The 27,913-nt window shown below is 43.0% G+C and overlaps 1 protein-coding gene across 3 annotated transcripts in view; it reads right to left on the bottom strand.

Moving 5' to 3' along the window:
• The window catches only part of ME3 (malic enzyme 3), a 184,156-nt gene that overhangs the window by 61,803 nt on the left and 94,440 nt on the right, over positions 1-27,913 (bottom strand). For all 3 annotated transcript variants that reach the window (XM_063093197.1, XM_063093198.1, XM_063093199.1), the window contains one exon: positions 772-847. In XM_063093197.1, the coding sequence (XP_062949267.1) occupies positions 772-847 (76 nt within the window). The remainder of the gene's footprint in view (positions 1-771; positions 848-27,913) is intronic.

The following is a 27,913-nucleotide window of genomic DNA, read 5'->3' as shown; positions in this document are numbered from 1 at the left end:
ATTCTATTTTTTTATATAAAAATGTTTTTCCCCTAAATTTCGAATAAAATTGATACTCGAGGAAGAAGTGCTAGGTTTATGTTGTCACTCTGCGTATATACTGCCCCTCCCCCCTGCCGTGTACACCCAGGGTACACATACCCAAGTGTGAAGATATTGTTCATCATAAGCTTTTTTTCCTTTTTCTCTTGGTGCAGAATGTCCTCACTCTACATCCTAGTCTCTCCAACACCTAACTGTCCAAACTCAATCCCTCAATTCAAGGCCCAGCTCCAACATCACTTCCCCCATGAAGTCATCTCAGATTCCCCAGGCTAAAAGTCAGCTCTGCCTCATTGAACACCCTCAACTCTTTCTGTGTCCTTCATTTATCTCTGATCAAGTTTCACCTTGTTAGTCTTTTGTGTCTCTGTCTTATTTTCCTCACGACGTGTGTGCCAGCTACTTGAGAAGATCTACATCTGATTTCTCCCTGTATCCATCATGGAAACTGGCAATATATTAGCAGGTACTCAATACATGTTGAACATATCTTCAGACTAATAATAACAGCAGTAATATGAATAATAATAAAGGACAATTTCACATGGGTGCCTGGTTAATGCAAACCTTTTCTCTGTGGTGCATTTGTGCTTGGCTATAACAGGTCTAGGGTCTGGGTCTGTTGCCTTTAGTGTCATAATGGCTCATTTTATAGGTGGAAATGACTCTGGTGCAGGCTGAAAGGATTAACCCAACCATAGAGCAACAGAGATGAAAACAGGATCATACCTTAATGTTGTCTTCTGGCCAAGAGTTCAGCATTGTTGCAAGGTGCCCCTTGTCATGAATGGTGATAAACAGCCCACTAGGAGAAACAAAACATGTGCACACAGAGAAACCAGGCAGTCAGACTAGGAGCAAAGACCACAAACAAGCACTGTGTACTGCATCACTTAATTTTTCCCATAGACCTGAGTGAGAGGGATCCCTGCCCAAAGCCCCAACAGTTTAGAGGGTCCTGCTCTGGCCCTCCTGCCATTGCTCCTCTCCACACCAAGGGGTGTGCCCACCTGGAGGCTATGCTCTAGTCTGCACCCTCCTTTCCTCCCTCTAGACCAGGTACCCAGGACCCCAGAATTCCCTGACTGAATGTCCCAAGGCTGCATTCAGGGACCCTATGGGCCTCTTCTCCAGCTCTCTCCTCCTGAGTACAGATCACACTGCAGTGGCTGGACCCCTAAACCTGGGGCTGCAACTGGAACTTGGACATGTGGGTGGGGATGTGCAGACACATGTGCATGAGGCCCCACAGTGCAGGATGGAACTGAGGATGGGGAGAGGGGTGCCAACCGTGAGCCAGTTTTCCCCATACCAATGGAATCTGAGAATTGGAAATCGAAACTTGGTCTTCCAGACCATCATGAAGGTATATTTGTAAAGGTAGGATGATCAAACATATTTTATTTAACTGTTTATTAGCTTGACTTAGAAGTCCTAATGTTTAGATCTAAAGTATGTGAATCTGAGTCTTCTGCCCCTGGATCAGGGGTGGAAGACTATGTGTACCTGTGGGAGGGGAGGAGGTGTGTGTGTGGGCGGTTAGTGGTGCAGAAGATGGCAGGCGGTTTGTGCCACTTCTTTCTTTTCCTTTTTTGTCCAGTGTACCCAAGAGAGAGGCTCCTTTTGCTTCTGAAATGCCCACACCTCTCTGAGAGTTACTCATTCCCTGGGCATCTCCCATGTACATATGAATTGTACATGTTTTAAATTTCTGTTTATTTTTCTCTGGTTAATTTGTCTTTCGTTACAGGGGTCTATCCCTACTAAGGACTATGAAAGATAGAGAGAAAATTATTTGTCCTCCAATGTACTAACAAGGAGGCCAATTCTTTCAAGCTGGAAGAAGGAGGTCCCAGCTCCAGGCTCACTGATGACTCACTGAGTGACCCTGGAGAAGTCACTTAACACACACTACCTAATGCCATGACTCATTCCTTGTCTCTTGTTGCTCTTAACTTGGCCCTGTTCTGGAAATGTCCCTACCCCAAACTACTCTGGTTGTCAACATTCCCTCTATGCCCTGAGCCCAGATAGAGGCTCAGTAAAATCCTTAGATAAAAGCTGTCATATTAAGGAATAAGGTCCATTTACTATTTTAGACCTCAGCAAAGCTCTGGTGTGGTTAATCCTAAACACAGGAAAAGTGTGATTACTGAAATTATCTGGTACATTAAAATAGTCCCTCTTTGTTGAAGATAAGAAGGAGAGGGATTCGGGACACTTAAAATGAACGTTTTTACATTTAAACTTCAGCTACTAAAACTTCAATAGACCCTTTCCTCTTTTCTTCAAATGTATAATTTCATGCTCTGTAGAGATCACACTGCAAAAATAACACCTTTTGAAATGTATTAAGAGCTTTTTACCACTTCTTAAAGTGCTTTCTCATCTATTATCTAAACTGTAGCTACAAATGATCTCCAAAGGATGAGGATTTTGAGATGTCTGGTCCAAAGATCTCATTTTACAAACTAGGCTGAAGTCCATAGAGGTGAAGTGACTTGTCCAAGGTCACACAGCTCATAAGCAGCAGGATCCTGAGTCCATTGCTCTCTCCACTGACCCAGACTGCCTGTTCTCTCGGGGGTCTAGTTCCTGACAAACAGCTAGGGGTGTGGAGTGGAGTGCACCAAACAGAGATGTGCGTCGGGAGCACTAATGGAATATTTGTCTTTGATGTATGTATGAGGAAGTAAAATGTACAGGGCGAGGGATTAGGCTGATAAATAAATGGAGTGCAGGTCCCAGCAGGATCCTAGGGGTGGGTGTCTCTCGCCCATCCACCCATTTCCTGGCAGAACTGCATCTAGACCACACAGAAAGAAGATACAGTGCTCTTGGGGACGAAAACCTCTTCAATACCTTCAGCAACCTATTTTCAGGTTCAACAACTTTTCACTCAGGGGACACTATTTTCTCTAGTAGTGATGGGGTTGGTTCTTATCTGTTTCCATGAGGTTCTGATCAGCCGAGGAATGCAGACACTCACCCCTCTGCATTCTTGCTTAGTGCCTTCAGGAAGAATATCTAGGTGCCTCTGGAGGTGTACCTACCTAGACCTGCTTAATCCCACCCTGAGATCTCAGACCCACAAGAGTCCCAGAGGCTGGAATGGGAATTTTCAAGTGATTTCCAATATCACAAAGCACTGACCTGTGAGAAGGCTGCAAGGGAATGTTGCATAGACTAGGGGTAAATGTACACACTTTGCAACCACAGCATATGGGCTTAAAGCCAACTTTGCCACACTAGCTACATGGCTATGGAAGTCACTTTCCTTCCTCAAGCTGTGGTTCCTTGTGTATAGAATGGAGGAAATGATACCACCTGCTTCATACTTTCGTTATAACAATTAAATAAGATAATGTGTATTTAAAGCATGCATTACAGTGTCTGCCAGCATGCAGTAAACACTCAATAAGCTGTAGCTCTTAGTGTTGCTGATTTAGTGTAGTGGTTAAGAGTGAGTCAGATCGCCTAGGTTTAAGTGTTGACAAGATGTCCAGTGAGGTACCCGGCTCATAGTGAGTGCTTGCTAAATGTTAACATCTAATTATAAATTAGCATTTTAACTAGAATTATAATATGTCAATGTGCATGTTTGTCAGGAGTCATGATTAACAGTTATATGTGTCCTTTATTGGTGAAGGCAGTCATAAATAAAGCATGGTAGCTGGAAACTCTTTTATTATATGGGTCAAATAAAAGTGGGGACAAAATAAACGGGTCATTGGTGATGCACACTTGGGGCTAAAGGTTTTCCATGTTCCTTGCAAGGGCCAATATTCAATGAGAATGAGATTAAGGGCAGCCTGAAATGGAAAACAAGTCACAAAAGGGCAACATTCATTCATTCATTCAATAAGCTTTTTTGAGTATCTCTGTTCCAGAGACCCTGGCAGGCCCTTTATATACATTACCATAATGCTCATGCAACACTATCAGGGGTGTCATCGTTTTAAAAGTGAGATTAAGAGGTAGCGATGTGAAAGCAGAGGAGAGATTCACTCACAGGTCTCTTGGATCCCAGAAACACGGCCCCTTTAGGTTTGCAATTTGGGGCAAGTCACTTCACCTCTCTGTGCCTTAGTTTTCTCATCAGTAAAATGGGGACAATGCCTTCACCATTATGGAGTGACTGTGAGGATCAAATAAGGCAAGTTTGCAAAACTGCTGCACATTGTAAATCCCTGTAGTCATGTAAATTTTAGTATCTGTCTGACCTTGTCCAGGGTGGTAAGTCTGAGAGGGGTGTGGAAGTGAGGCTCCCTGAGTGCCTGCTGCTCTCCTTTCCTGACAGCCCTGGACGGATGACTGGGGTAGTAACTTAGGTGCCAAGGAGCTCTCTGTATCCCACAGCTGGGTCTGGTTCAATCTTCTGTCCTTGAGAAGGAGCCAAAGCCCGGGGAGTGAATGATGCCCTCTGAGGCACTGCCCTTCACAGCTGGTGTGATGTGTTTAAAGCGTGATGTTATCATCCTGCTCTGAGGCACAAAGAGAGGCAGGAAGGTGGGACGTTCCGGGAAGCCTGGGGCCTGGCTCTGCAGAGGTTCAGAGACATTTCCAGCTTTTGAGTGAATTATAGGCTGCCCCAGGAATCCCAGAGCGCTGGACATTCTGCAGTGAGCTGATGCAACCAACTGGAGCACTCATCAAGGCTAATGACTCCTGTGAGTAATCAGAATGACGTCTTTCATGCTCCCGGGGCTGCGAAAATGGGCACCTGGGACAGAAGCACTCAAGGGAATCTCGCTGTTAATAGCCACTAACTGGAACAGGAAGAAAACAAAAATAATTTTAGCTACTGATTACTTCTCCCAAGTTTTTCCTGTTTACTTCAGGGAAGCAATTTTGGAACTTAAAGGAAGAAACAATATATTTATAGTGAATATGGCAAGCCACCAAACTATGGAATCTAGGATTTAAATGAACAGATGCCCAGCTTTACATAAAAGACAGCATATTCCTGAAAAGTTGTGAATAAATAAAATATCTATACCTAAAGTTATATTGTATGTGTTCTCAGGAGGTTGCTGTTTAAGGAAACCTGCAGGGGAGTATATCATTGTCCCCTGATTTAGGGCTTTCACAAGTTTGGCCTTTCCTACTTCAGTTTCTAGAAAGAGAACACAGGTTCTTTTAGCTGATGTTTGGTGATCAGGGCCCAGTGACCAAAGCTGAGCAGGAGTGACCAGAGGAGTGGTAGGGCCCCTCCCGCACGGGGCTCTGGGGTGAGTGCGCAGAGACTAAAGGGAATGGGTTCGCGCTTAACAAGACTGCACTGAGCGCCTAATCTATTCTCTATTCTTTCACATACAATTCATTTGGCCTGAAAGGCATGTATATCAGGACTGTTCTCTCTCCTACAGGTACCAGACAGGCTGCACTTCTGTAATTTGCAGATATGAAGCACAGCCCGGTGACCTGCTTTGGCCAATAAAATGTGAGTGGAGGCAAGGTAACACTAGTGGGTGGAAGTGCTTAAGGGCCAGGGTGTGACTTACCACCTTCCAGAGGAGGCTACCTCATTAGCCCAGGGCCTGGAATGAAGGTGACACACAGAATAAACTGTGCTTTAAGCATCGATATTTTAGGGTTGTCTGTTCCTCAGCACAGGCTAGCCATGGAACACTTTGTTCAACAGAATCTTTCAGAGATGACCAATATGTAAAACAAAGTATTTTGGAACTCTGGTTAAAGCAGAGTGAGGCTCCCATTTTGAGAGACTTGTCACCATTTTCATCTCCACAGCCACTCTTCCCTCAATAGACCTCTGGTGACCACGGCAAAGGAAAAGAATCCCCTGCTGGAAATCGCACGTTGGCACCAGGAGTTAGTCATCGCTACTCAGTAGCTTCTGTCTCTAAGGCGTATCTCCTCCCACCAGACTCTGTTCCATCAGGGCAGCACAGCATCCATCTCATTCACTGCTGTGACCCCAGGGCCTGCCATCGCACTGGGCACACAACAGGCCCCACAAAAGTGATTTATGGTGAGTGGTTCAGAACATGAGTGCTGAAATGAAACAGATCTGGGCCTTTATTTTTGCAATTATCAACTGGGCATATAACAACACTTCAAGGTGTTTCTGTGAAGGTTAAATGAAATACTATCTATCAGGTATACGGCATAGTGCGTGGCATGTGATAAATGGTCCATAAACGGCAGCTGACGTGATTACTTATGCTAGCAAGTGATAATATATCCAACTATGTTCTGAGTGAGAGAAAATTCCAAGCCATTTGAATTATGTCCTCTAAAAAGATATGTTGAAATCCTAACCCTGGGTATCTGTGACCTTATTTGGAAATAGGGTCTTTGCAGATGTAATCAAATTAAGATGGGGTTATGAGAATGGGCCCTAATCCAATAAGACCATGTCCTTAGAAGAAGAGGGGAAGACAAGAGACATAGAGAGAGAAGATGGCCATGTGATGACAGAGGCAGAGACTGGAGTGAGACACCTGCAAGCCAAGGAACGCCAAGGACTGCCAGCAAACAACAGATGCTAAAAAAGGCAGGGAAGGATTCTCCCCTGCAGGTTTTGCAGGGAGCACAGCCCTGCTGATGCTTTGATTTCAGACTTCTGGACTCTAGAACTATGAGGCATTAAATTTATGTTGTTTTAAGCCACCCAGTTTGTGGTATTTTGTTACAGCAGCCCCAGGAAGCTAACATACCAACTATCCAATTTTTGTGTAGTGGCCATAAGTAGTGGCAATCACATTCCTTAAATTCCTGTACATCCTTAAAACTCAAAGTCTGTTGGAATTTCACAAGGGCAAGTGCAGGTGAAGTTTCCTCCATCCAGCAAAGGCCTGTAAATTACATCATTATCTCCAGTTTCCATCAGGAGCCAGAAAAATCTTCTTGAATTTTAGAATTCAGTTACATGAGAAAGAAAAACAAAGATAATGTTCACTTTAGGAGAATGTTATTTCTTGAGAGAAAGACTTAACCCTTATCGCCGCCTGCAGAGGAATGACCCTTAGAAATTTCCTAAAATAGAATTGGAAAAAAACCCACAAAACAACAAAACCCACTCAGATAGACAATGTTCATTTAGGCTTCTTGGCACCAAGTCCAACAAAAAAGGAGGACTTAATTAAAACAGGGTCAGTGACATTAGGCAAACCGCTGCAGCCTGGCTCAGGAGGAGGGATGTGCACTTTCAACTCTGAAACAAAGGCTCACTGTTGCCTACGAAACCACCATTCCACACATTTTTGGCAGGAAAGGAACCTGTCCTCCGAAAACCTGCAAGAGGCTATTTTTAAAGGCAAAGCAGCAGTCTCCTGGAGTCAATAGCACAGCAGGAGCAATTAGGTCTAAGAAGCTTAGAAAGTAGGTCAAAGAAATCCTCGAGGGCTCTGCATGCCAAACACCTGGTGAGGCACAGCCCTGACAGACCAAGTGAGGGAACTTAAAAATCCATGCCCTGGAGGAGCTTAAAAATCACACTCTGCACTGCTTTCTGTGAAAGGTCCTCAGGGTAGTGTGACTGAGTGGAGGGACAGGGTGACCGTAGATAACTGATAATGATAATAGATAACATAATTATATTATTATAGATAAAATAATATAATAATATAATAGATAATAATAATAGATAACTGATAATAATGATTGATAATAATAACTGATAACTGATAGATAATTGTTAGTGGTGGGTCACTCACAATCCTTCCTTGGTGTTCTTTTCTATCTTGAAGACATTTTGATTATTTTAACCTGCTGAACAATCGTAGCTAATTTCCTGTACCTTGGACAACCCATCCTGTTTTCTTCTGAGTTCGAATGTTACAAAGGGAGTGGGTAGTTGTCCCCTCCCTGCCCCATGGAGGCCCCCTTCCCTTCTGAAAAGCTCCTTTCTTTAGAGTGAGGCATAAAGCAGTGGACAGTGACGTCTGGCTATGGGACTCCATCAGTGGGACCTCCAAGTGGGCAGGGCTTCCTTGATTTCCTGTGCTTGAAGTTAACAATTGTCTTGACCCTGCTCTGGCTTCATGCATTCTGCTTTGTGTCAGGCATTGTGCTGGGCACATGGAGACAAGCACGAACAAGACTGTATCTCTGATCCAGAGGGGTTTTCTGACTTAGGCAAACCAGAAAAACAAAACAATGTTACAATGGGGTATAGCAGAGAGATTTTTGGAGGACTGAGAAGAACCACAGAACAAGAAGGCCCAGAATGGCTAAATCACAGAGTGAGAGAGCAGCAGAGCTGGGCCTGGAGCCCGTATTTTAGGGCTCTTCGACTCTGCCCCTTCTCTGCCTCCCTCTTGCTGTTGTAGGATGATTTTCCCCAAGTAATCTTGAAGCATCAGAAGGGCAGGAACCATATCCTCCATGTCCAATGATTTCCACGAGTCTCCTAAAATACAGCCCTGTAAATACAGTATTCACTTCAGAAAGGGATTTCTGAATAGATGGTCAATTCCTTTCCCTCATTCCCTGGATGTGGAAATGGGGCAGTTAGAACAAGGGCAATAGAAGTTTTTTGACTACTATGTCTAGCTATGTGACTTTGGGAAAGTAAGCAGACCTCTCTGAGCCTGTCTCCCCATCTGTAAAATGGAGAAGATAGATCAGATAACCTCTAAAATTCTATGATTCTATGACTATAATCTAGCAAGGCTCGCAGTTACCTGTGGAACAGTTACAAGAACACAGATTTGGAGCAAAACAGGCCTGGGTTCATATCCCATACCCAACCCTTATTCACTGTACAACCTTGGCAAATTACTCAACTTCACTGAGTCCCAGTTCCTCATTACTAAAATGGAGCTGTAGTCATTAAAACCATCTCACAAAATAAAATAATGTACGTCAATCATAAAGTAGCCTCTCGATAAATTTTCAGTTGAAACTTAAAGAATGTTTGCCAAAGGAATGAATATCAGTTCCCGTCCAAGAGACACAGAATTTCATGCCATGGTTCACAGAGAGGGCACCTATGTACTCTGGTTCCCCTGTGTCTTGACATAATTATTTTTGTTTTTGTTTTCAGTCTCAAAAACTCACTGATCTACAGATTCAGTTTACTAAATCGATGCTACATACATTTATTTGGTGCCTACTATGGAAAGTCAAACTTGTTCTTTTGGTGGCACGGTTCTGAATCCTTTCTCTGTTGTAGGGAAAATACAGGAAAATGGTCAGGGCCCCTCAAATGTTCAGAGTCTTACCGAGCACTCGATGTAAATATGCACGTGCACCCAGTTGTTCCTTGGCTATTGACTAATGTAATTGCTCATGTGTGCCCAGGTGTCCTGGGTTATGGACTTAAGTATACAGGATGAATAGCTGTGATCCACGCCCCCCACCCCCCAGGATGTCCCCCCAGGGGCCACAGGGAGGCTGCTACTGCTGCTGGAGGCTGTTGCTGCTAGTGCCCCCGGGATGCCCCAAGAGGCCACCACCACTGCTGCTGCTACTGCAAGGACTGAGCTCATGTCATCTGCCAATGGCTTCTGGGATCTTTTCCCAATTACCTAGCATGGACCTGCATGTGAGGGGTCTGGTGACCCAGTCTGTGCAATGGGTTTGAAGGGTCGGAGACCTAGCCCTGACAATACAAATGGACACTAAGTATAACTAAAATAATGAAACACTTTGGCTTCAGTTATGTATTGCTTTAACAATTGTAGTTATTAATGTAACTTGAAAATTGGTGTAGTCCTGTAGTTTTACACCTGTGTAGTCATGTAGAGTAAGGCAAATCATCACTAAAGCCAAGATGTTTTATTATTTTAGTTATACTAAGTTTCCATTTATATTGTCAGAACTAAGGCTCAGACCCTCCAAACCCATTGTACAGACTGGGTCCCCAGACCCCTCACATGCAGGTCCATGCTAGGTAATTGGGAAAGATCCCAGGAGCCATTGGCAGATGACATGAGCTCAGTCCTCAGCTTTCTCAGTGGCAGTAGCTTATAGGTCTGGTAGCTTACAGTTTGGCAGTGGCCTTGTGGAGGGTCCCGAAGGCACTAGCAGCAGTAGTAGCCTCCCCATGCTTCCCCACGAGAGGAGCCATGGATCAGAGCCACTTATACTTAAGTCCATAACCCAGGACACCTGGGCGCACATGCACAATTACACTAGACGATAACCAAGGAACACCTGAGCACATATGCGTATTTACATCAAATGCTCGGCAAGATTCTGAATATCTGAGGGGCCCTGACCATTTTCCTATATTTTCCCAACAATCCACCCCTTCAGGGTCCCTCACTGTACAATCTACACATTTAGAATCTTCCACGATATTCCCTTAGCGAGGATAAATGACCCTTACGTTCACATATTACACATTCCATCCCAGTTCCAAAAGTCTTTAGCTTGTTGCAACACCAAAAGTCCAAAGTCTCATCTGAGACTAAAGGCAAAACTCCTTTCACCCGTGTACCTGTAAAAAGTCAAAAACAAGTTTATCTACTTCCAAGATACAGTGGGACAGACATTGGTACACATTCCCATTCCAGAAGAGAGGAAAAGAAAGGAAAACAGTCCCCAAGCAAATCCAAAACCCAAACAGGGCAAACATTAAGCACACTGGGGCACCTGGATCCTGAAAGCATGGGGCAACCTCGCTCCTACAGCTCTGCCAGGTGCAGCCCATTGAGCTGCCCTGGTGCCTGCGGCTTTTCCAGGCCGTCATTGCACACTGCCAGCAGCCCCATGGTTCTAGGCTCCTGGTGGCAGTTCTACTATCCTGGCTCCACTAGACATTTCCTCAGTGGGGGTTCATCTGTGGGGGCTCCAACCCTACTTTTTCTGCTCCACATTGCTCCATTGATGACCTCCACAGCGGCTCCACCCCTGCAGCAGGTCTCCACCTGAGTCCCCCAGTTTATTCATACATTTTCCGAAATCTAGGTGGAGGCTGCCACGCCTCCACTGCTCTCACATACCGCTGGCCTGAAAACTTACCAAGGTTTTCGGCTTTTTTTTTTTTTTTCTTTGGAGGTGCTGAGGCAGGATTGCTCCAGCCAGAGTGGCTGGGATGCAGCGAGCAGTTTGCTGAGGGCAATGACACCTCAGGCCTGCCCCTCCCGGATAACTCAGTCCTTCTAGGCCTCAGGGTCTGTGATGGGTGAGGAACCCTTCCAGACTTCTCAAATGTCTTTAGGACATTTTCCCCATTGTCTTGGCACTTAGCATCTGGCTGCCTCACCTCCAAGATAATATCTTTAGCAAACAGTTTATCTGCTTCACCCTTGTGTTTTTCTCCTGCTCTTGAATTACCTCAATCAGCTCGGCCTACACTGGCTACTCACTCAGTCTCGGGAAGTTTTTTGCAGCGTTCAACCACACAGTTCAAACAGCTGCGTTCGCCCAGTCCATCAAGGAGTGGCTGCCCTGCCCCGGGGCACATCTGTGGCCATTCTGCAGCTGCTGCCTCAGAGACAGGCATATAGTAATGGAGACTAACTTTTCCACCTTTTCACCAGGTGATAACATACTTGAAATTCTGCAGGGGCACCCATCCTTGGGTTGGTCATCTGCCCATCTGCATGTGGCACTCTTTTCTCGGGTTTTACGGCACCTGGCTGGCCATCAGGTTTAAGTGGCACCCTCCGAGCCATTTGCCTTAGGAAAAATGCAACATGTGTTTACTACATTGTCTCCCAGAGCACATTACACCATCCACCCCTAGGTCCCATAGCTGCAGTAACTAGGGGTTCTCCCTGTTTGTGCTACTATGTTACCCCAAGCCAACCTATTCAACCTGAGTATATGGGACATAGGCAGTGAACTGGATCACCTGTTGGTTGCCCACCAGTCAGCCCGGTCCCACAGGCTGCCTGTGCTTCACTTTGATGAGCAAGTCATTCCAGGAGACACACAGTCCCTCCCAACCCACCCCCGGGTTTGTCATACGTCTTCGGTGTTAGAAGCAAGGATGACCTGTTGCTGTACTTCAACCTCCAGGGCATGCATCCTCACTTCCAATCTGTCTGCTTTCTGCTGCAAGTCTCAAAACTGTGCCACTTTGTGGGGGTTCTGGTCCATGTTGACTCAGTGCAGTGAACAACAGCCAGACCTCATTCAACAGCAAAGCAGCCACCAGGCACCACATACTCAAGGGTCGCCACATTTCCTTCTCCTCCCAAGGTGTTTCCTGCTTTTTTATCTGCTTGTCATCCTGCAATGACTACTCAAATTGCTGGGCTCTTTTATCTGCCCATAATCCTGCCACAACTATGCAAATTGCCAAGCTATGGCTAATGTTGGAATCCTGCCGACTATGCCAGTTGTAAAGTTAGGCAAATCATAACTAAAGCCAAAATGTTTCATTATTATAGTTATTGTTTTAGTTATACTAAGTTTCCATTTATATTGTCAGATCTAAGGCTCAGACCCTCCAAACCCATTGTACGGACTGGGTCACCAGACCCCTTACATGCCAGGCTGGGTCCCCAGGCCCCTCACATGCAGGTTCATGCTAGGTAATTGGGAAATATCCCAGAAGCCGTTGGCAGATGACACGAGCTCAGTCCTCAGCTTCTTCAGTGGCAGCAGCTTACAGGTCCGTAGCTTATAGGTCTGTCAGTGGCAGTGGCCTTGCAGAGGGTCCCGGGGGCACTAGCGGCACTAGCAGCAGCAGCAGCCTCCAGCAGCAGTAGTGACCTTCCCATGCCCCCCCCCCAGGGGTGCATCCCAGAGATGGGAGGCGCCATGGATCAGAGCCATTTATCCTTATTCTTAAGTCCATATCCCAGGGCACGTGGGTGCACAGGTGCAATTACACTAGACAATAACCAAGGAACACCTGAGCGTATTTGCCTATTTACATCAAATGCTCAGCAAGATTCTGAACATCTGAGGGGCCCTGACCATTTTCCTATATTTTCCGAACAAGTCATTAATTAAAATCCTAGTAAACAATTCAAAGCATGAGCGAAATAGCTTACATCACACAAAGTCTTTTGATACAGTCTACAATGCACTCTTTGCCAAACTCTGCAGAGTTAATTTTGAACACATTCAACAAATGGAATCTTAAAGCAAACCTCTGGCCTGGTCTTGGCTCCCTGAGGGCCTGATCTTTAGCCTCAGGTAAGTCATGTCATTATTACCTTAGTTGCCATATGTAAAAAGTAAGAAACAAAAGCAGCGAATATTTATTTAGTTTCCACTGGGAACCTTTTATAAATGCTACACCATTTACTTATCACCACATATCTGGGAGGCAAGTATTGTTGTCATTTACACCTGAGAGTAGTGAGGCTCCATGAGAAGAGATAATATCAATGAGATCAGACACAGCCAAGGTAGGATGAGAAAGCAGGTAAGAAGCCATTGTGCCTTCCAGTGTCTTTTGCTGAGGTTTCTGGCAGTATTTATAAAACACTAAGTCCTTTAGAAGACAGGCTGCAATTAACATAGACAAAAATTGTTTTTACCTTCCTGGAATTTTCAAATATCATATATTGCTCTAGCCTCTTTGTTGACTATGAGATTTTTTTTTGGCAGGAGAAACTTATTCTAGTCAAATTCCAAGGGCTGGGGGAATTTCTCTATCTGTTCTCCTTGAGTAAGAAAGATCCTGATAAGATGTGCAAATAGCTGGAGCGCAGTTTCCATTAAAATTGTGAGTACATGGAAATGTTGATGAAGAGTGTCCTGTATCTCCATGACATCAATAGCTGACTGAACACTTTATATCAGGAGAGGAAAAAAGGACCTGTAGATGAAAATTTCAGCTGCAATTGACACCTCTGTCCAAATAGAAAATCACTTCAGAATCTGAAAATTCTAATCTGCAACTCACAGATGCTTCCAATTAGAACAGAGAAAGCTAATGTAGTTTCAGCTGTTTGAAATATTAAAACATGCCAAGAAAATCAGAAAGAGTTGGTATAAAGGAGTTTCTTTTTCTACTGAAATATTTACTCCTCCAGAAATAATAATCACAGAGGCTTCAGGCCCCCTTTTCCTGAGAAGTCACACTTAACACTCTTCACTTTCTTTTATGGGTGTGAACATGACACAGACCCATACAAGACTCTACTTTATAAAATAAACAACTTTTTACCTTCTAGAAGGCCACTAGTTAATCTGGGTCTTTGGGCAGCAAATTTTTTGGAATGTATCTCTGTTGTAACACAAACTTCTGATATCCAAAGCAACTAATCATCAAACCTGAGATTCTGAAATTTCTGTCCCCTGACTCAGGCACTGCCAATAAGTCCCTTGTTTACATGTACGTGCAAGATACAGAGAGAAAAACATCCTATCTCCTTGTTTTTCCAAAGCAGGTTTGTGAAGTAGTTGCCATTTTTCCCACTGAGTCATGAATCTCTGCAGCCTCAGTTTGAGAAACAGGCTATAAGCTCAAAACCCTCTCCAGACACACCAAAACAACAAGCCCCTTAGCCAAGGCCAAGCTGAAATTACAAAAGCTCGAATCCATTTTATGCTAGCATTTATAAGATAATTCTGTAGGGAGGCATCTGAGTCCTATCTTGAAGCAATTTGTAAGCGGAAGACCCTGCCTACTTTAATTTATTATATAAACATTTCTGGAGCTATCATTGCATATTAGTCATGAAAGCTGGAATTTAATAAGAGAGAAGAGAATGCAGTTTCACAGAGGACAAAAGTTCACTGGGAAAACATATGTTTAAACCTCAGGGACCCTGATTACTAGAAGCAAATGTAAGAGACAGCTAAGTGCCTGGAACTAAATGTCTGAAAGGGGCTACTCATCAGAAGCAATTAAGCAAGGAGAGGTGGAAAAGGACACATTTGACCTAATTTGCTGTTTCTACTAAGTTTAGCATCCAAACTACAAATCCTTTTAAAGGAAGAAATCTTTGAAAACTCAAATGTTCAAGGCCAAGAAAGTATTTGCTTTGAAATGACTGGGAAAAGATGTGTGCATCTTTGGCCAGAAATAAATTCCACCTGGATCCACTCCAATTTGCAAAACATCAATGTTATTGTGAAGCCTCAGAGCAGGGGCTAAGACCAGACTTAGACCCAAATTCCAGGTCTCCTGGTTAGTAGCTGAATGACTTTGGCAAATGATTACATTTGAGCAAACACAAATGTTTTATATGGAAAGCAGTGAGCATAATGCCTGATACACTTGGATTTAAAAAACCTAATTCTTTGAAGAAAAGTTTCTCAGCATACCACTGCAGAAAACTATCAAACCACAAAGAAAGGAACCAATGATTTACAAAACAATCAGAAAACAATTAACAAAATGGCAGTAGTATGTCTTACCCATCAATAATTGCTCTGAATGTAAATGGGTTAAATTCGCTAATCAAAAGGCATAAAGTAACTTAAAGGATGAAAGAAAACAAGACCCAACTATATGCTGTCTACAAGAGACTCCCTTTACCTTTAAGAACACACATAGACTGAAAGTGAAGGCATGGAAAAAGATATTCCATGGAAATGGAAACCAAAAGAGAGCAGGGGTAGTTATACTTATGTCAGACAAAACAGACTTTAAGTCAAAAACTGTAAAAAGGAGACAAGGTCATTATATAATAATAAAGGAGTCAATTCATCAAGAGGATATAGCTATTATAAATAATGCACCAAACATTGGAGCACCTATGAAAAGCAAATATTAAGAGATCTGAAAGGAGAAATAGATTGCAATACAATAATAGTAGGGGACTTCAATACCCCACTTTCAACAACAGACAGATCATCCAAACAGAAAGTCAGAATGGAAAAACTGGACTTACACTACACTTTGAACCAAATGAACCTAACAGAACATTCCATCCACCTGCGATAGAATACAGATTCTTCTCAAATGCACAGAGAACATTCTCCTGGATAGAATATATGTTAGGCCACAAAACAAGTCTCAACAAATTTAAGAAGGTTGAAATCCTATCTTTAAAAAGTATCTTTTCTGACCACAATAGTATGAAACTAGAAATCAATAACAGGAGGAATTTTGGAAAATTCTCAAATATGTGGATATTAAACAGTATACTCCTGAACAACCATTGGGTCAAAGAAGAAATTAAAAGGGAAATTAAAAAATATTTTGACACAAATGAAAATGGAAACACAATATACCACAACTTATGGGATGCAGCAAAAGCAGTTTTAAGAGGGAAGTTCATAGCAATAAACTCCAACATCAAAAAAGAAGAAAGGTCTCAAATAACAGTAGTTATACCTTGAGGTACTAGAAAAAGAACAAACTAAGCCCAAAGTTAGCAGAAGGAAGAAAATAAAGATCAGAGTAGAAACAAATGAAATAGAGACTGGAAAAACAATAGAAAATATCAACAAAACTAATGGTTGGTTTTTTGAAAAGATAAACAAAATTGACAAACCCTTAGCTAGACCAAGAAAAAAGAAAAGGCTCAAATAAATAAAACCAGGAATGAAAAAGGAGACATTACAATTGCTACTACAGAAATACAAAGGATCATATAAGACTACTGTAACAATTATAAGATTAATAAATTGGATAACCTAGAAGAAATGAATGAATTCCTAAAAACATATAACCTGCCAAGGCTGAATTATGAAGAAACAGAAAATCTGAAGAGACCAACAATGAATAAGGAGATTGAATCAGTAATAAAAAGTCTCCCATCAAAGAAAAGTCCAGAATTTAATGGCTTCATGGCTAAATTCTACCAAACATTTAAGTAAGAGCTAATACTAGTTCTTCTCAAACTCTTCCAGAAAACTGAAGAGGAATGGATATTTCCAAACTAATTTTACAAGGCCAGAATTACCCTGATACCAAAACCAGTCAAGGATACTATAAGAAGAAGAAAAAAAAAAAAAAAAAAAAAAAATTAACAGGCCAATATCCTTGATGAACTTAGATGCAAAAACCCTCAGCAAAATACTTGCAATCAAATTCAACAGCACATTGAAAATCTCATTCACCATAATCAAGTGGGATTTATCCCTGGGATGCAAGGATGCTTCAACAACACATGCAAATCAATAAACGTGATTTACCATATTAACAGAATGAAGGACAAAACCACTTGATTATCTCAGTAGGTGCAGGAAAGCATTTGAAAAAATTCAACATTCTTTCATGATAAAAACTCAACAAATTAGGCATAGAAACAATGTTCCTCAGCATAATAAAGGCCATATGCTAACATCATTCTGTGGTAAAGACCCACAGCTAACATCATACTAAGTGGTGAAAAGTTGAAAGCTTTTCCTCTAAGATAAGGAATAAGATAAGGATTCCCACTCTCATTACTATTCTATTTAACATAGTGCTGGAAGTCCTAGCCAGTGCAATTAGGCAAAAAAAAAAAAAAAAAGAAAGAAAGAAAGAAACAGCTACCCAAAAAGAAAGGAAAAAAATGAAATTGTCTCTCCTTTCTCAAAAAATGGTTTTACCTACTGAAAACCTCAAAGACTCCACCAAAAAAACCGTTAGAACTGATCAAGGAATTCACTAAAGTTGCAGGATACAAAATAAGCACACAAAATCAGTAGTGTTTCTATCCACTAATAACAATCTCTCCAAAAACGAAATTAAGAAAATAATCCCTTTTATAATAGCACCAAAAAAATACTTAAGAGTAAATTTAACAAAGAAAATGGAAGATCTGTATACTGAAATCTATGAAACATTGATAAAAGAAATTGAAGATGATACAAATAGATGAAATGCCTGGCACATTTAGTGAATGCTCAATTAATGAAGCTATTTTTACTATTGTTATTCCTTATAAACCATCTTATAGAATTCTTCACATCCCAGGTTTACCATTAGTAGACAAATGTAATGAGTAGGGTGATACGGATTGAATGTCCCCTCCAAAACTCTCGTTGAAACTTATTTCCCATTGTGACAGTACTGAAAGGTGGGGCCTTTAAGAGGTGATTGGATCATGAAAGTTCTGCCTGAGTGAATGGATTAATCCATTCATAGATTAATGGGTTAATGGATTAATGGATTATCATGGGAGTGGAACTCATGGCTGTATAAGAAGAGGAAGGGGGACCTGAACTAATATGCTCTTACCCTGTCACCATGTGATGCCCTGGACCACCTTGGGACTCTGCAGAGAGTTCCCTACCAGGAAGAAGGCCCTCACCAGTGGTGCTCCCTCAACCCTGAACTTTCCAGCCTCCAAAACTGTAAGAAATAAACTCTGTTTCTTTATAAATTACCCTGTTTCAGGTATCCTGTTATATGCAACAGAAAACAGACTAAGAAATATGGCTTAAAAAAAAAAGTTGAGGGAGGGAGGAATCGGTAAAGGGAGGGACATGAAAATCAACTACATTGTATAACGATAAAATAAAAAATAAATAAAAAATAAAAAAGTTGACTTATTCTAAATTAAGTGTGCAAGAGCTATAAGCTTGCAATATTACTGATTTTCCTCTATTAGAATACCTTAGGTCTATACCACTAAACCCCAAACTATTCAATAACAGAAATATCAAACAGGGATCTCAATCTTAATCTACTCAGGAGACTGACAATATTGTTGTCATTATGAAAAATTTATACTATAATGCTGAGAAATATAGTAGGCCCATTCTTTCATTTCTATTAGCTTGTGTAAACTAAAGCACTCATTTATGAATCATTTCAATAATTATTTATTAAAGCTCTCTATATAATAAGTACTGTTCTAAGCACTTGGGATATTTATTTCAGTGAACAAAACAGTCAAAAGTCCCTGCCTTTGTAAAAATTACATCCACTCCATTCATTCGTTTGTGCATTTATTCATTCATTTTACCATGTGGCAAAAGCCACAGTAGGAGTTAAAGAAAGGGAAAAGACAAAGGTTCAGGGATGAATAAGATGCACTGTCTGATGGGCTTTTTGTTTGACAGAGCAGAGTGATAGAGCAGATCCGTGAATAGCTACCATATTATAATGCGGTAAGTTCTGTGATAGAGTATTAGCAGAGGGCACTGTGGACAGACAGAGAAGAGGGGACAAAGTATTCCACAAGGGAAAGAGGAAGGACAGAGAGTAAGGAGGTGGAAAGAGATGAAGACATTGAGATGGATTTTAAAGGGTAAGCAGGGGGTTGTAATTTAGATAAGGTGGAGAAAGGGCTTCGGGCAAAGTGAACAACTGCTGGTTTCTGTCAATTCATGCAGTATATAATAGAATGTAAGATTAAAAGAAAGTACAGTGTTAAAGCAGCTTTTTTGGGAAACTGTTAACAATCACTGGCTAATTAAATCCTGTTTTTGTTTTGTTTTTAAAGTAGGCCTAAGTAGAAAACGGCCTTTGTTCTCCTTTCGTTTTTCTACAAGGCAAGAACAGGTGAGTCGCTCCAGCTTGGGCTGGCTCTCTGACTCTCTGTTTGCCCATGGTAGTGTTTATAAAAACATGGCCCATCTGTTGCCTCTGTGGTCTGTAAGCTTTCTGCAGGAGAATAAGTTGTGGGCAGTTTTAAAATGGAGACTCTTGGGCTCCTGACACAATGATTCGGAATCTAGGGAAAGGGAGATGGAGTCTATAATTTTTCTTAAGTGGACTTTTAGGAAAGTTTAAACCACTGGCCTAGGTAGAGGTTTACTCTCAAACACTGCCCTCTTGTTTTGATCATCAAAATCACTTAATTTCGTATTTATCTTAATTATTCTAGCCAGCACCTTACCTGTATTTGTTGTACTATTACTTGAATTCAAACTTCCCACACCTTCCTTGTCTAGAAAGAGAGAATTTTCTCCGCTCCTCGCTACGGGTTACCCCCACCCTACCCCCACATAATACAAGGAGTTTCACTCTAGCTTCATCTATTCTTCCAGTCAGTAAAAAGGTTACCACGACAACTTCACATCTATGTCTCCCACTTGGCTGCACATAAGAAGCACCGACTGGCTCACCCAGGCTCCATTCTGCACCAGGAGGCAAGGGCAACCTATTGAACCCCACTTATCACGAGGATTGGACATTGTTATCAATCCTCCAGAACCAAGGATTCTGGAAGTGCAGATCATGATCTCATTCCACTCTAGCTTTTGATTTCTTCCCAATTGGCAGACCCAGATTTGTGGATAAAGTTATTTTGCCAATACAAGATAAAGTCTATTATTTAATTATCCCAATAACATAGAAACTCTTTGCAACTACTTTTATCTCCCCCTCTCGGCATTTAAGTCCAATTAAATTCCAGGAAACACTTACTGAATACCTACCATGTCCTATCCATTTCTTCTTGCTGAAGATTCTTAAAGGAATCAAACCACTTTTTACATTAATGTTAAAAAAATTTAGAACACAATACATTTTTAAAAAGTTATACAGTTATATCTCTTTGGCTGTAAGTAAAGAGCCATTGATACTAGCAGCTCACTTCTCTAGGATTCTATTAGAAGTTACCAGGAAAATAAGACTCCAACTTTCTCCTCTCTATCCACGGGTCCTTCCATCCATCCTTCCTTCCACCTAACAAGACCTGTGTGGTAGCCCTGCATTGGGTGCTGTGTATACAATGGCAAGTAAACAAATATGGCTCTTGCACCTCAGAAGTTTACAGTCCAGTACTGGAAAGAGTCCTGAATGGCAACTAGACAGCTTCAGACTGTAGGTTCAGTTCTATCTTTTTCTATCTGTATAGCTTTGGGGAGTCACTTAGCCTCCCAAATTCTCCATTTCCTCATGTGAACAGGGATTGCTCTGTCTGTTTCACAGGGCAGTTGGCAGGATTGTATTTGAATTCACCCTAAAACTTTGAAGCACTATACAAATGTAAGTAATTGTGAATTCAGTTTGATTCAAATAGTGGAGGGGATACCTATCTCCATGCACAATGGAGGGGAGTAAAAAGTTTGGAATAAGAGGCAGGAGACCTGAGTTCTAGTCCTACCATTTCCACTGACTTGTGCCCCAGTGGGCAAGGTGTCCCTTCTCCCCTTTGCTTTGGTTTGAGCTGGTTAATTTATAGCTCCATGATCCTGTCAGTGTATGCTGCAAAGGGAGGCAAACCTGCAGAAATGCAGCACTCAAAGGTCTCTGAAGAGTGTTCACAGACGGGGTCCCATGTAAAGCTTCCAGAAAAGATCTGATTCTGTGTTTCAAAGGCCTCTTAGGAGGCTGTAGGGAAAATATAGGAAAATGGTCAGGGCCCCTCAGATGTTCAGAATCTTGCCAGGCATTTGATGTCAATATGCACGTGTGCCCAGCTGTTCCTTGGCTATTGTCTGATGTAGATGCTTACGAGCATTCAGTTGTCCTGGATTATGGACTTAAGTATAAATGAGGAGCAGCTCTGATCCACAGGGCCCTCCGCCCCTGGGGGGGTCACCAGGAGGCTGCTAGTGCTGCTGGAGGCTGCTGCTGCCAGTGCTCCTGGGATGCCCCGAGAGGTCACTGCCGCTACTGCTGCTGTAAGCTGCTGCTGCTGCTACTGCTGCTACTGCTGAGGACTGAGCCCATATCGTCAGCCCATGGCTCCAGGGATCTTTCCTAATTACCCAGCATAGACCTGCATGTGATGGGTCTGGTGACCCAGTCTGTACAATGGGTTTGAAGGGTCTGAGCACTAGTCCTAGCAATACAAATGGAAACTTAGTATAACTAAAATAATGAAATGTTTTGGCTTTAGTTATGAATTGCTTAACCTTACAATTGGCACAGTCATATAGCTTTACAGAGGCAAATGCTTCAGCCTGTCTTGGAACCCAGAGCAGGGAGCTGTCTGGGAGAGTTAGAGGGTGGGCTGCAGGTGGCACAGAGGTAACGTCTGTGTTGATGAGTGCTCCACAAGCCATGCAGTGGGGTTTTAAAATGTAGAGGCCATTAAATATCCCAACACCAACTCAAGGGAGCATCAGGGGAGCAGGAGCCTCACAAAATGCTCGGGGGGTTCTTGCTACATACCTAAAAAGCTCTGCTGATGCAGGTGTGAAGAACCTGCCCAAAATACAAGCCTTGGCTTTCTTCCTGAGGCTCTTTAACTGAACACCTTTACCTGGCACTGCAATTCACAGTCTCACTTCACCCCATGTCCCTGCAGGGGACTCTAGCCCTGAGAGGGATGCACATGGACTTCTGCAGATGCCTGTTGCTAATTTCATTCCATCTAGGAACGTGTTTGCTTTGTTGTTGTTTGGGGGAAGGGGCTTATTTGTGAGAAAACACATGATTCAGAAATGCTGGGTTTTAACAATGCAGAACTAGAGAGAGTTGCAATACAGAAGGAGGGAGTGGCCTTAAATAAGATAGACTTGGAGTTTGAATCCTGCCACTTACTAGCTGTATGGACTTAGGCAAGTCTCTGTCACCTCTGACCTTTGCACCTGGGGACAACAATCTATCCCGATTTCTTAGGGCTGCTGTGAGAGTCAAAGATAACAAAGGCACCTTGACGGTCATGGTACTGGCCCCTCAATAAAAGGAAGTGGTAGCTTTTGTTATAATCTAGCTCATTGTTACATCTCTGGATCCTAAGCTCAACTTTCCATGGCTATCAGTCCATCCTGATACAGTTCATATCATAATCTCTTTTTCACCTTCATATTTGACTGGTCTTCATGTACTGCAGGTTCCTCTTTCCAAGAGTCCTGGGTTTTCACCCTTTGTTTCTACATCTAGGGCCCAGCCAGCCTCTTTTCTCCTCAGGCTTCAGTTAATACAATAGTTCCCAGTGGACTTTACCCTTTAGTCCTTGGAAAATCATTCTCCTCAAAAAAAAAATGCTTTCATTACAGCCTTCCCCTGCTCAAAAGTGTATCATGATCCCTGACAAGCCCAATCCAAAATCTTCACTGTCTCACTGCCTTACCTCCTTGCCCTCATCACTGAGGTGTTCTGCTCACACACCCAGCACATGCAGGGGCTGTCCAGAGAGACGAGGCTCAGGAAACAAAGGACATGAAGGGGAGCAGAAAAGGTATGCACTCTGGAGCCCGGGTGTGGATCGCAGCTCTACCATGTCTTGATGTACCTTTTGCAGGTTAATTCTCAGCACCTTAGTTTCCTCTTCTTGAAAGTGGGCCTAATAATATTACTACCAAAAAGAGATGTTATGGGGCCGGGATAAGTAAAGCACAAAGAGTGCCTGGGACATTGGAAGCTCTGCATAAATAAATGTGTGCTACTGTTATGTGACAGAAGCGATCCGAGTAGCTCATTGAGAAGGAAAATTGCTTTCAGCTGTAGGTAACAAAAGCCTTAACTGGATAAAAAGGGGAAACTTATCTGATATAACATGATGTCCAGAGGTAGGTGGCTCCAGAATTTGTTTACCTGGTAGCTCAACAATGTCACCAAAGACTCAAGCTCTCCATGTTTCCACTTTACCATCCTTGGCATTATGGGGCTTGGTCCTTGGGCTGTTTTCCTCAGGGCTGCAGGATGATTGCTGCAGTTCCAGGCATCCCAGGCAGAGATGGAAATGCCCAGGGAAGAAGAAGGACTCTCTTATGATGAAAAACTCCTTCCCAGTAGTCCTCTGGCAGGTTGCCCTCACATCTGTTGGGCCAAAATTGGGTCACATATCTATAGCTAAATCAATCACTGGCAAGGGAGCCAGCCCACTATGATTGTCTGTGATTAATTAGGGTCCACTGCCCAGTTCTGGAGTGTGCCAAGACTCCCTCAAAGAACATGACCATTTGGAGGAAGAAGGATAACTGAAAAAATTGGGCTTGTTAGGAAGGAGAAAGTAGTAACCAGCAGTTCACATTCCCAGCCCTGAGAGTTTATGATTCTCAGCTTGTTCCAGCTACATGCTTGAGTATGCAGCCCCTCCTGCTTGGAATCCATTCAATAAATCTTTGTATGCCAGGGACTGCTCTGGGCCATCTGCCCATTGTGAATCAAAATCCTTCTCTCAAGATTTAGGTCAAGAACCAACAATTCAGTGGAGAGATTTCTTACCATAATGTATTTCGATACTTACAAAGTAAACTAGATAATCCATATCACGCTTCACTTATTGGCTTATATTGCTTCAGAATTTTTCTTCTCAGTTAGGCTGTACACTCAAGGACAGGGACCATGAATAAACCTCCTATTCCACTTGGATCTCCCATGTGCTTTTGGTGGTCAGCCATAAAGACGGTGTTTAACCAGTGCTTGTTGAATCTAATCAGGAGACAGACTTGAAGTGCTCTCTCTGGGAGGTGCTTGAAGATACTCTGCTCAGCACCATGGGAGTAGAGGGAACAACACACGGTTCCTTCCCCTGAGCTCGTGATGCAGGAGAAGAGAGGATACCAATTGGGTGAAGCTGGAGCAGTCCATCATCTTCCACCACCACATTACTTTTTGTCCTTTTAGTCCTTCCACTTGCTCCCCTCCAGTAACCTACTGGACAATGCTGACAGCACCTCCATGGGCCATCATCCTTCCCATCTCCCATCTCCCTCCCTTTCAAACAAAACCTATCCTTCCTAAGTCCCAATCCCTATGAGCCTGGGAAATGCTGGCTAAGAGTCTCCAAGAAACTAGTTTATAAATAAAGTTTTCGATATGACTTCTCCAGAGCACAAGGGAAAATTGAAGGCACTCCTGTAGGTACAGTGGACTAACAGAAGGACATGAACATAATAGATTTCAGGGGCTGGCCAGCTAGCAGTGGAGTTCTTTTCTGGAAGGCAGTCTTCACTTTCCTTCAAGAAATTCTCCACCAGTGATCCTTCATTCTTCCTCTAGCCCAGACCTTTCAAAACATTTGCGCTGCTTGAAGCTTCTCTTAAGAAGCCATTCTTTCTGGACTAAGTGTGAGCAAACACAACCTTTAGTGCGTTTTATAGGGTGATGGGAGATCAAGGTTATCTGAGGAAAGTCTACTCATCTCCTGCTTGTATGTACGTATTTCCTTCTCAGAGTAAGGAAATTCTCCCACGCCTACTCTTTTGATCAACATGGCTGGGATTGCCAGAGACAAAAGAGGAAAAGGACAGAGCCAGATAAAAAAGAAGCAAAAATCAGTTTGTTTAAATTGCCAGGGAAATCTGCCTTTGGCTAAAGGAAGTCAAACCCAGAACGTCCTGTTCTAGTTAATAAGGTTCACCTGTGTAAAGCCTGCATAAGGAAAATAGAATCTTTGCGTCTGTGTGGGGCTGCTCAGCCCTTCCCACCCCCATTCCCAGCCTCCTACACCAACTTATGGGTGGCCGAGGAGTGTTCTCTGTCCTCCCCACAGAGTAAGTTGCTCCTTCTAGATGCTAAAGTCCCAGGAAGGTCACATGCAGTTAAGTTCAAACCACCTTTCTGTGTGTAAAAGAATTTAAAAAATTCTCTAAAATAGAATAAGCCAACTTTCTGTGATTGAAATCCATGTAATACAGACCAAAAATAAATTTTCCTTCTCTTCCCCACTTCTCTGTTCCAAAGTGTTTCAATGATGTGGGCTTCAGGCACAATTTAACTTATTCCACATGACATGTGAGTCAAATAATAGCTGACTAACCTTATGCCTTGGAAGAACTCCTCAAGCCATCTTGCTTAGATCTATTGCTGCCTCAATTCTCAAGCTGCAGCATCAAGCAATCCATGCCAGATCCTGGCTTGCTCAGCTGGTCTGTCTGGGAAAATGCCCATACATGTGAATCAGAGCTGGAAGTAAAAACCACACTTCTGCAGATAAGCCTGTGAGATTTTTCTTGTCAGAAAATGAAAAATATGTGTTTTCATCTATGTTAGGATTTTTCTCCCTAAAATGCCAGAAATCTTAGAGGGAAATTTCTAGCTAGTGTTCTCATCTGCTCAAAAAATGGACTGTAAGAGTTGAAAGGAGCCCCTGAGATGTCCTAGTAAAATCCTCTCATTTTATAGATGAGGGAAATGAGGCCCAGAAAGGGAGAACTTACAGAAGGTCACACTGCTCATTGGTGACAAGAACTGGGACCAGAATCCATATCTCAGGACTCCCAGCTCTTTCTACTAAGGCACAGTGGAACCGGGAAGTAGCTGCTCCTTCTGCTTCCTTCCCACGGTCTCCATTCATTTGGCAGTGAGCCACCTCTCGCCATCCTTAAACCCAGCGTTCTCAAAGAGTGGTCCCTGCACCAGCAGCATCAGCATCACCTGGACCTCTTTAGCTATGTAAATTCTCTATTCCCATCCCAGACTTGCTGAATCTGTGTTTTAACAAGCCCTCCAGGCGATTTTAACACATGCTAAAGATTGGGACACTGTACTTCAGTCTGTTAGCCCCACTCCAAACAATTGACAAGAGGATCAGGACACTAATCAGATCCATCTGCTTTCATAGCACTTTTTCAGTCTGGCTCTTCTAGTAAAACAAGGCAAAGGCTTGTGTCCATTGGTGAGAAGGAACTGGAGTGCAAAGCTGTCATGAGCTAAGGCAGCTCTAAGGACCACTCTCCCTGCCTGTGTTTTCCTCTCTCTCTCCCATCTTCCCTGCTCTCTCCACAGAATACTTAGTTCTTTGACTTCCTGCTCTCTGTCTTCTGTTCCTTCATAGCTGGCGTTTGCCATTGGTCTACCATGACCTGACTCTAAGGTCTAAACCATTAACACCTTTTTTTGCCTTAATTTTTCTTCCCAACTGGAAAATTCTTCCTATGTAACTTTTTCCATGTCTCAGTTCGAATTCCTTCCTGAAAGGGACTCCAGCGGGTCCAGCTCACCTTTTGAGCCAGGCCACACCTACCACATGATCACCCAAGCGATTGGTCACCCTTGATTCTGATGTTTGCTTCTATCTAATCAATTATTAATATGGAATGAGTAGCAGTTATTGCCATTACTAGATGGGCAATTACATGGGGGTGTCAAGAGAATGAGTGCAGCTTGGGAGAGGGGTGACTCCTGTGCAGTGACAGGAGCTCCAGGAGGCAACTGCGGGAGGGAGGGGGACGGCAGATGTGAGGCTCCCCCCACCCCACCAACCCTGTGAATGAGACATGAGGGAACTTGGCAGTGGGATCAACAATTTAGCTTGCTAAGGGCTGAGCTGGAGATGAAGATTCTGTTACAGTATCATGACCCTAGTCTTTGAGTATACTTCCAGGCTGGGATGGCATGGAAAATATGGGATGTAGGTTATTAACTCCTAAAAGTCACAGGAGATCCAAGCTGTAAGGAACTTCAGAAATCACCCAGCTCAGTGCTCTCAGCCCTGACTGCCCATTAGAATCCCCTGGGGAGCTTTTGAAAAGAAAAGACGCTTGGGCTCCACTTCAGGGATTTGGATTTAAAGCTCCCCAGAGACTGAGACCCTATTAATCTTACATATGGGGAAACTTAGTCTGGGCTACATAATGGGACTATAGCTCACTTAAAGATCTCATTTCTGACTTGATTATAGAGTTTGGGTTATTAGATCTTGTTATAGAGTTTGGGTTATTAGCACTGTTAGAGCTGGAAGAGATCATGGAAGCCAGGCAGTCTAACCCGACCATGTTTACTCGAGACTAAGGAGATAAGTGACTTGTCTAAGGAGTCATAGCCAGAAAGGGGGTGGTAAGGGCTAGAACCCAGACCTCCTGACTCCCAACCGTGGTCTTCCCACAACGCCCAAGGCTAAAGGACTAAAAGGGCTAGATGAGAAGCTAACCAGACCCAGCTGCAGAGCTTGTGCTTGCTGTATTCGAGGGAGCCTTTCCAGCAGCACAGCCAAAACAGTTTGGCAGAGGAGTCTGGATGGGTCAGATACAGAGCAGTCTTGGTCAAAGGAATCAATGCTTTGGTGCCCTGAGACTAGGAAGGAGGCTGGTCTGATGATGCTAATCGTTGCTTTCTGCCTGCTTCCCAGTTGTCCTGGGGGAGAGAGAGAGAGAGAGAGAGAGAGAGAGAGAGAGAGAGAGACAGAGACAGAGACAGAGACAGAGAGACAGAGAGAGAGACAGAGAGAGAGAGAGTGTGTGTGTGTGTGTGTGTGTGTGCACGTGCGTGTGTGTGGCTTCCCAATAAACTGACAGCTGGGTTGGAATACAGATTGTGATGTCCTTAAAG

Source organism: Cynocephalus volans, chromosome 4 (assembly GCF_027409185.1).
Source record: "Cynocephalus volans isolate mCynVol1 chromosome 4, mCynVol1.pri, whole genome shotgun sequence".
Taxonomy (NCBI): Eukaryota; Metazoa; Chordata; class Mammalia; order Dermoptera; family Cynocephalidae; genus Cynocephalus; species Cynocephalus volans.
This window is presented reverse-complemented; position numbering and strand designations above follow the sequence as displayed.